Source organism: Acinonyx jubatus, chromosome C2, assembly GCF_027475565.1.
Source record: "Acinonyx jubatus isolate Ajub_Pintada_27869175 chromosome C2, VMU_Ajub_asm_v1.0, whole genome shotgun sequence".
NCBI lineage: Eukaryota > Metazoa > Chordata > Mammalia > Carnivora > Felidae > Acinonyx > Acinonyx jubatus.
Window position 1 is genome coordinate 150218894 of NC_069384.1, and position 9713 is coordinate 150228606.

The window sequence follows — 9713 nt, forward strand, 5'->3', positions numbered from 1 at the left end:
CTAAAACCGTTGAAACAGCTGTATGAATAGTCCTCATCATAAAAATCATGCTCTTCTCCCCATACGAAGATGAAAATAAAGACACGCTGCCATATGCTTTGAGTAATTATTCACACAGCCTGATGGTTCTGAAATGAATCATCACTCTGTCCCCCGTTCGCTCTGGTAATCTCTCATCTCAACGGATGGTAACTCCATCCTTCCGGATGCTCCAGCCAAAAATCTTCAAAGCTTTTCACATCTAATCCAATGGCAACTCTCTAACTCCAAAACATGTTATTATCCGGCATCTGACGACTTCTCACCACCTCCGTCTCTACCTCTCTCCACTGGATAAACTCTCCTTCCACCCTGTGCCCTTGCAAAACTACCCTCCACATACCAGCCTGAGTTATCCTCTGAAAAGACAGTCCCAGTACTCCTCTGGCTCAAAACCCTGCAACAGTTTTCAACCTCCCTCAACGCAAAAGTCGGGTGCCCAGATGACTTACGAGGCGTCACCCCATCTTACGGCCAGGACCACAGAGCCCTACCACCTTGCTCTTCTGATCTCTTCCCATCTGCCTCCACACCCCGTCCCTCTGCTCCAGCCGCTCCTGCCTCCTAGCCCTTAGCGCCATCAGCAGGCTTCCATTCCACTTCAGGGCCCTCACTGCCTCTGCCCCCTCTGCTTCGAACACGCTTCCTGCAGAAGATACTTCTTCACTTCTTCAGGTCTTTTCTCAAATGGCATCGTCCTGGTGAGGCTTTCCCTGACCTATTTAAAACTCACCTCTATCCCCAGGAATCTCCAACCCCTTTCTCAGCTTTACTTTTATCCTTTGTCACACTGGATTATTAACTCCATAAAAGCAGGGATTTTCTGTCTGCTTCCCTGCTGTATCCCTAGCATCCGGAACAGTACCCGGCACATAAGAGAAGTTCAAAAAACATTTGCTGAATACATTAATCAACCAGGTGGTGACACACATTTGCAAGAAAAAAAATTTACTCATTTAAGGCCAAGGAAACACTAAAATGGCCCAGTCTTCATGGACATTACCTCATTATTACCGTCACGAGCGCTAACATCTACTGAATGTTTATTCTGTGTGCCAAGTACTATGTTTGCATCTCGGTTTTTCATCTAATATGTTAGGTATTATTGATCTTACAAAGCATGTAAGAAGAGCAATGCAGGCAAAAATAAGACTGAAGTCATGCACCAGCAAGAGGCAAAGCAGGGTCTAGAAACCAGAACTACGTGATGATTCAACACCATACTCCTAACTGGTAAGCAACTGCCTCTTTAGATTAAAGCTAACATGTATTAACTGATTACTATATGTCAGGTTAAATTATTTACTTGTAATGTCTTAATTATTTAAATTAAAAAAAAAAAGCCAATACTTTTAGTTGCCTATCCAACAATTTTCCCTTCTTTAATAAGAGAACCTTGACCTGTTTTGTTTGAAGGAATAACGTGCCCAGCTAAAAAGCTTTATTTCACAGCCTCCCTTGCAAATGGCCAAATTACACGGTTCTGGCCAATAAACTAGGAATGGAAGTCACTGAGTAAGGCTTCCAGGAAAGAAAGCTCTTTGAAAGGGAGCCAACTCAGTTGTCATGTGCCTTTGTCCTTTTGCCATATTCCTCCAGCCTGGAACACAAGCACGAGTCTAGGAGTGGAACAACTCTCTTGCAACTATGAGAATGAGAGTCACGTGCCAAGCTCAGTGGAGTAAAACCCAGCAGCCTGGGTGCCTAATGGCACCTAGGCTGCCACTCCAGTTCCCTAAGGGGCAAAAGGTACTTTATTAAGCCACTACGGTTTCCATCACATGCAGCCAGATGCAATACCTATTTGACACAGCCCTATGAGGTTGTTGGCCCAATGTTCGCCTTACTGATCGTGCCACCACAGCTAAGTGTCCCCAACCAGGGGGAGAAAATACGCTAACCATTAAGAATCACTCTACTCATAGCGCACGATGTCTTCCACATTTACGGAGGGGCTGGAGGTGGGATCCTGGAATGTGTACTTGAAAACCACTACGTTAGACCTCAAAAATGTGTGGCTAGTGAACAATTAGTGAAAATTAAAAAGGGAAAGTAGAGAATAAAGCTAACGAGTTGCCTTCACCAAAGCGTCAAAGGTAGGTAAATTATACCATATTAAAAACAGATCTTAAAGAACAATTTTCTAAACCTAACCCAAGGTAAACAGCAAATATTTATGGAGCCTTTTCGAGCTGTATGACAATAAGAGGCACATATCACGGCTTTTGCCAGACTGTTTCCCTATGCGCTATCGTACCGTATTATTGGCAGGGCCTTATGCAGCTATATTCCCGTGTCTGCCACAAATCCTGAAATCCATCTAAACTTTAATGAAAGGCGTCTGAGTGACTCAGTGGGTTGAGGGACCGACTCTTGATTTCAGCTCAGGTCATGATCTCAGGGTCGTGGGATAGAGTCCTCCGTCAGGCTCCACGCTGAGCATGGAACCTGTTTAAGATATTCCCTCTCTCTCTCTCTCTCTCTCTCACTCTCCCCAGTTCGTGCTCATGCTCGCTCTCTAAAATAAAAATAAACAAACTTTAAGAAGATCTGGAAGTAAGGGGGAAAAAAGATGCAGTGATAAGCATTACAACAGATTCAAAATATTTAAGTGTCGCAAGATTTCAAGTCACATAGTATTTCACATTTCATGGTAATACCAAAAATTAGGGGACGTAGGAGAGGGAGGAAAAAAGAAAGGCAGAGATAACAAAAACCATTATCTTAAGTAACACTCAATTAAAAACTAAACCTTTTAACAGTCTTCTCTTTCTTTTTTGACCGAGAGAAAGCACAAGAGGGGGAGGGACAGAGAGAGAGGGGAACAGAAGATCCAAAGCAGGCTCTACACTGACAGCAACCAGTCCAATGCGGGGCTTGAACTCACAAACCGTGAGATCATGACCTGAGCCGAAGTCAGCCCCTCAAGCGACTGAGCCACCCAGGCACCGCCAAACTAAACATTTTCTGCAATTACACTTAATCTACATAACAGCCCCAATGATATTATGTGTCATTATCTCCATTTCCCCCCAAAGTCTATTCATTTATTTTGAGAGAGAGAGACACACACACACACACACACACACAACACACATGAGTAGGGGAGGGACAGAGACAGCAGGAGAGAAAGAATCCCAAGAGAATCGACTCAGGGCTTGAAATCACAAACTATGAGATAATGACCTCAGCCAAAACCAAGAGTTGGACGCTTAACCGACTGAGCCACACTGGCGTCCCCCACTACCTCCATTTTATAGACAAAAGCCAACACTAAAACCAGTTATATAAATTGCCCAAGGTCGCATAGGTAATAACAGATAAGGCAGGATTTGATTCCAGGTCAGTACAGCCCCAAGACCATACTCTCCTAGCTATTTCAACACATGTCAACTACAGTGCAACACCTGTTCAGAAATTCAAATACAATAATAATGGCTAGTAAGGAGCTCAAAAAAAAAAAAAAAAAAGATGAAAGAGTGATAGTGAAAATAACACTAACATCTTTTACAAGTAATCATAAAGAACTTCAAATCTTCCCAAAGCATGCTTAAGATGATACAGTTCTTTAAAAGGAAGTCCTCTGAATTCCCAATCTGTATGCTTTTAATATGCTCCAGGAAGGGAATTTTTCTTTTCTCTACAGGATTTTGCCAGAGAGAGAAAAAAAACAGAATGTGAGAAACAACCCCATAAATATTATAGGCCAAGCAGCACAGGTAAAAAAATTACATTTCAAATAAATGCAGGTGCTTTGATCAGAAAGGAGGCATCATTTAACCACTGCCTTAAAATACAATTCTTTGAAAACAAAACAAAAATTGAAAACAAAAAACAACAAAAAAATTCAAAGGATCCTCCAAACTTTTTTTTTTCTGAACTCCATTTGTTTCCTGCAAATTTTAAGTGTAATCTGCAGAAATCACAAAGATTCATTTTGAAGATTATAGCTTATTACAAAATATTGTATTCCAAATATTTCAGCATTGAAGCAAGTTCCGAATAAGAATAAACTGCTTTATTGAGGCTTGCTACTTGTAATAAGCTATAGTTCAAGGAAAAATATTACTTTCCCTCCCTGTTGGGAGGATGGGGTGAGAGAGGAGTAGAATGGAAGGATGTTAGCAACTTTCAGGAACTTACGAATGAGAGGGAGACATTTATTTATTTATTTATTTATTTATTTATTTATTTATTTATTTATTTATTTGAGAGCGCGCGCGCACACACACACACACACACACACACACACACACACACACAAGGGAGGGGCAGAGGGAAAGAGAGAGAATCCCAAGCAGGCTTCACACTTGTCACAGCCTGATACGGGGCTCGACCCCATCACCCCAGGACCATGACCTGAGCCAAAATCAAGAGTCGGACACTGAACCCACTGAACCACCCAGGGGCCCCGAGAGGGAGTTATTTAAAACTTACAGAATAGGATACACAAAAGAAAAATTCTACTACATCCAAAAGGGTCACCTTCAAAATAGCTGCTATCAAATTTTTTTATTTAAAAGATATTTCCCTTAATCCTTCACTGTAAGGATATTTTCCCTAATTTCACTTAATCCCTTAATATTTCCCTTAGACTATGACTACTATCTTATAGTTTATATCTTCCATTTTATATTCAAAAACCAATCAAATTCCTACATAGAAACAAGGATGCTGAAGTAAGCAATAGGAGAAATGAACACCAGTATTGGCTATGCCACTAGTTAGTTCTATGGCTTTAGACAGTCATTTTACCCTGTTAGACTTCAATGTCTTCATCTGTAAAACAAGATAAATTAAATCAGGGGCACCTGGGTGGCTCAGTTGGTTAAGTGTCTGACTCTTGATTTCGGCTCAGGTCATGAACTCACGGTTCGTGAGTTCGAGTCCCACGTTGGGCTCTGTGCCGAGAGTGTGGAGTCTGCTTGGAGTTCTCTCTCTGCTCCTCCCCCACTTGCTCTCTTTCGCTTTTTCTCAAAATAAATAAATAAACATTCTTAAAAAATTAACCCAAAATGTCCTGGAGGTCTAAAAGTAAGAGCTAAAACTATAGCTAAAATGCTTAGAAGAAAACACAGGAAAAAAATCCTTGTGATGTTGGATTAGTAAAGATTTCCTACATACACCATCAAAAGCACACACGATCAATAAAAGAAAAAAAATAATAAACTTTATCGAAATTCAAAACTTTTTGAAAGTTTTCAAAAACTCACCCCAGAACTCAATAAGAAAACAAACCATGGGCAACCCAATTGGGCAAAACATTCGAATGGACATTTCGCCAGAGACAGATGAAAAGCTAATGAATAAGTACATCGTTAGTCATGAAAGAAATGCAAAACCACCTCCAAATACTACTTCATACCCACCCGGACGGCTATAATCTAAGACACCAAATGCTGACAAAAATAAAGAGAAACAGGAACTCTCACCCAGGGTTGGTGGGAATGAAAAATGATGCAGTCACTTCGAAAAGGTTTAATCAGTTTCTTATAAAAGTTAAGTACAAATTTACCACATGACCCAGAAACTCCACCCAAGGAAAATGAAACATGTTCATATGAAGATTTGATAAGTGAAAGCTCGTAACAGCATTATTCCCAAAGAGCCGAAAAGCAGAAATAACCCAATGGCCATCAAGAGGTGTCCAATAAGAAGGAATCATGTAATGATACAGGCTACAACATGGAGGAACTTCAGGAAACGCCATGCCAAGTAAAAGAAACCAACACAAAGGACCACAGATTATAGGGTTATATTTACATTAAATATCCAGAAAAGGCAAATCTATAGAGACAGAGAAAGCAGATCTGTGGTTGCCCGAGGCAGGGGGTAGGAACAGGGAGTGACTGCTAATGACATGAGGCATCTTTGTGGAATGATGGAAATGTTCTAAAATTGGATTGTGGGGATGACTGAACAACTCTGAAAATTTACTTTAAAAATTACACGATTGTACACTTAATACAGGTGCATTTTATGGTATATAAATTCTAACCCAATCAAGTTGTTCTTAAAAATGAAAAAATATCACGGTGAGTGGAAAAAGCCAAACGCAAAAGACAATATGTTATTATGATCTCATTTACACAAAATGTCCAGAAAAGGCAACCCTATAGAGACAGAAAGGTTTGTGGTTGCCTGGGGTTAGGGGTGGGAATAGGGATTAACTGTAAACAGGCACAAGGATCCTACTGGGTGAGGAAAATATTCTAAAACTGGATTATGCTTCCTGGCATACGGCACAAGTTTCCAAAAACCACTGAATTTTGTACTTAAAAATGGGTGAATTTTATAGCATTAGATTATTTTTTAAGGTTATTTTTAAAAATAAAATGGTAAAGTTATTTTTTTAGCGTTTATTATTTTTGAAAGAGAGAGAGAGAGTGGGAGCGAGCGAGGGGGAGTGGCAGAGCGAGGGGGTCAGAGGATCTGAAGTAGGCTCTGTACTGAGAGCAGAGAGCTGGATGCAGGCTGAAACTCAGGAACCGTGAGATCATGACCCGACCTGGGCTGCAGCTGGATGCTTAACCAACTGAGCTACCCAGGTGCCCCAGTAAAGTTTTTTTTTTTTTATTTTTTTTTAACGTTTATTTATTTTTGAGACAGAGAGAGACAGAGCATGAACACGGGAGGGGCAGAGAGAGAGGGAGACACAGAATCCGAAACAGGCTCCAGGCTCTGAGCTGTCAGCACAGAGCCCGATGCGGGGCTCTGACTCACGGACCGCGAGATCATGACCTGAGCTGAAGTCGGACGCTTAACCGACCGAGCCACCCAGGTGCCCCAGTAAAGTTATTTTTAAAAATAAAACGGCGAAGGGGCACCTGGGTAGCTCGGTCGGTTAAGCGTCCGTCTGACTCTTGATTTCGGCTCAGGTCACGATCAATCAAGCCTGTGTCGGGCTCTGCACTGTGCGTGGAACTTTGCTGACAATTCTCACTTTCTCTCTCTCTCTCTCTCTCCCTCAGCCCCTCTCCCTGCTCCCTCTCTCAAAAGAAAAAAAAAAAAAAAAAGAAAAGAAACATAAGATGGTCAAATCACGTTGGAGCTCTTAACCTTTTACCCATGGAGCGCTTTAGAAAGGAGATGAAAACTAACCCTAACCCGGAGGACTGAGATTCCCTTTTGCCCACTCACAGACACCCTATCGGTCTGAGGATAATTCCAAATTAATAAATCTCTAAATCTCTAGAGCCCTAGGCCACCACAACAGCAAAGCCTCTTCATCCCAGAAACACATCAGTCTTACCAGAAAGGAAAGCAAAAGTTTCCTTCTAAAACAATGACAGGGATACCCTTTCTTCACTTTTCAGGTACCGCTGTCCAATCGTCCACTTAGTCTCTTTCTTCAATAGGAAACTGGTTGAGGGGGCGCCTGGGTGGCTCAATCCGTTATGCATCAGACTTTGGCTCAGGTCGTGATCTCACAGTTTGTGAGTTTGCGCCCCACATCGGGCTCTCTGCTGCCAGCATAGAGCTGGCTTCGGATCCTCGGTCTCCCACCCTCCCTCTCTGCCCCTCTGTTCTCTCTCTCAAAAAGAAATAAAATTAAAAAAAAAAAAAAAAAAAAAGGAAACTGATTCAGGAACCCAGAAGCAACCAATCAAGACAGAGACGTAGCCTGCTGTCTTCAGAACCAACCAGTACATGTCAAAGACCCAGCAAGGGCACAGGGCACAGCGTGGCTTAAGGAAAAAAATGCGATTTCTTTCAGCTAAAACTCAGCCCAGATTTGTTTTGAAACAACAAGGCAAAAAAAAAAAAAAAAAAAGAAAAAAGAAAGAAAAAAAAATGACAAAGTTTCTCTAAAATACAAATTGCAATAAACACTCACACCCCCAAGGCAGCTAAGGAGTTTTCAGCTAGTCTTTGTTATAAAACTAATTTTAGGACAGGATGCTGATCTAGGCAAAGTAGACAATCTCCTTCCTCCAATACATAGGGGTCTGCTCATGTCAGTTACATTGAGCTTCTGTTTAGCTAAACCCACCCTCTTTTGATTTCTAAAGTCGCTGGATTATTGTTGTCCAACAAACACTTCCCTCATCCCAAGTCCCCACCCTCCCCCAATCACTGTGCCTGAGAATTACAATCCATGTTTGTGCCAGTTTTGGTCTCTGCTAACTGGTATTCCTGGACCTCAAATCTACTCCACACACAGAAGCCAGATCAGTGGAATCATGTCATGTCTCTGCTTGAATCCCTCCAATACACTTAAAATAAATTCCAAAATCCTTACCATGCCTGAGAAGGTCCACTTTCTATCCCTGCCAGTTTGCCTCTGGGTCCTGAAACACATCAAGCTCTTTCCCTCCTCAGGACCTTTGCACTTCCTCGTCCCTCAGCAGGGAAAAATCTGCCCTGGCATCTTAAGACGCCTTCTCCTCCTTCAGCAGCTCAACTTAAATGTCAACGCCTCAGAAAAAGACTTTTCCTTGAAATCACCCTAACTAGGTCTCCAGGTCACTCTCTATCAGAACATCTTGTTTATTTCCTTCCCAGCACTTGCTAAGCCTTGTAATTCTTTTTATTTGCCGAGTTATTCAATGTCTACCAGAAAGTCAGTCCCAGTGGGAAGTTGTGTCTACGCTGCTCGGTGCTGTACCTTCAGCTTCACCTGGAGAGGATCCCCAGCTCCACCTAAGCAATGTTTGGCGCTTGGTGGGCACTCAAGGGTGCTCACCCGGCGCGGGAGTGGACTAAAACCCCTATCCCACCATCGCCAAAGTAGGTGGCTGTGCCCATAACTCGCCCATCATTTCTCGCACAGCCTCCCTAGGGCCTGTCCGTGCCTGCACTTTTCTTCCTCTCCCAGACCCATGCATCGCTCAGCTTCAAACATCTGTCACTACCCAAATCTCTCCTGAGCCCCTCAAACCCCAGCCCAACCAACCACCCCGCCTCGCACGCGCTGCACAAACCCAGAGCCTCACCCACGCGCCCTACAAACCCCGAGCCCCACGAGCGCTCACGAATATCTGTGAGTCCTGCGCTCCCCGAGCTCCCGCGGGTCCCCACGTTCCCGCGTGTCACCCGCCTCCCGGCGCGGCGCCTCCCCCCTCAGCGGCGCGCCAGCTCTCACCGATCACCTCCTGCAGCTCGTAATCGTCCCTGTTGATGGACCAGGGCAGGGCGCTCGAGTCCTCGGACATGACGGCGGCACGGCTCGCGATCGTCGCTCAAACTCGCTGACCTCTCTCGTCTCCTCGCCGCGCCTCTCCCCACCCCCAACCGCCGCCGCCGCCGCGCCCCCACCAACCGCCTCTGGAACAGCCACGGGTCGGACGGCGCCTGGGCGCGGGGTCACCGCTCGACAGAGCGGCGGAGGCTCGAAGCTCCGGCGGACCTCGCCTCTTGCTCCTCCGCGTCCGGCACTCCCCACCCGCCCCAGGTCCCGGTCCCGGCCTCGGCCTCGGCTGCAGCAGCGACAGGGTTTTCGCCTGGGCCCAACCCCTCTGTCCCGCCCTCCACCCTAGCCCCACGCACGGGCCAAACTTTCCCTTCTCCCTCCACCTGCCGACACGCAGCGCGCTGACGTCACCGCGCCGGGAAGGCCCCGCCTCAGCCCCGCCTCCGGCCACCATCTCAAGCGTGGCTGCGTATACACGGAGCTAGCAAGAATCCCGAAAAGGTGGAAGTTGACAGTGGGAGGCAAGAAATGCTTAGGGGGG

The 9713-nt window shown here is 44.6% G+C and overlaps 1 protein-coding gene across 1 annotated transcript in view; it reads right to left on the reverse strand.

Moving 5' to 3' along the window:
* Positions 1–9547, reverse strand: part of OXSR1 (oxidative stress responsive kinase 1) — a 101844-nt gene extending 92297 nt beyond the window's left edge. The window contains exon 1 of the mRNA XM_015062770.3: positions 9125–9547. Within this exon, the coding sequence (XP_014918256.1) occupies positions 9125–9194 (70 nt within the window). The 5' untranslated portion in view covers positions 9195–9547. The remainder of the gene's footprint in view (positions 1–9124) is intronic.
* Positions 9548–9713: the final 166 nt, after the last annotated feature.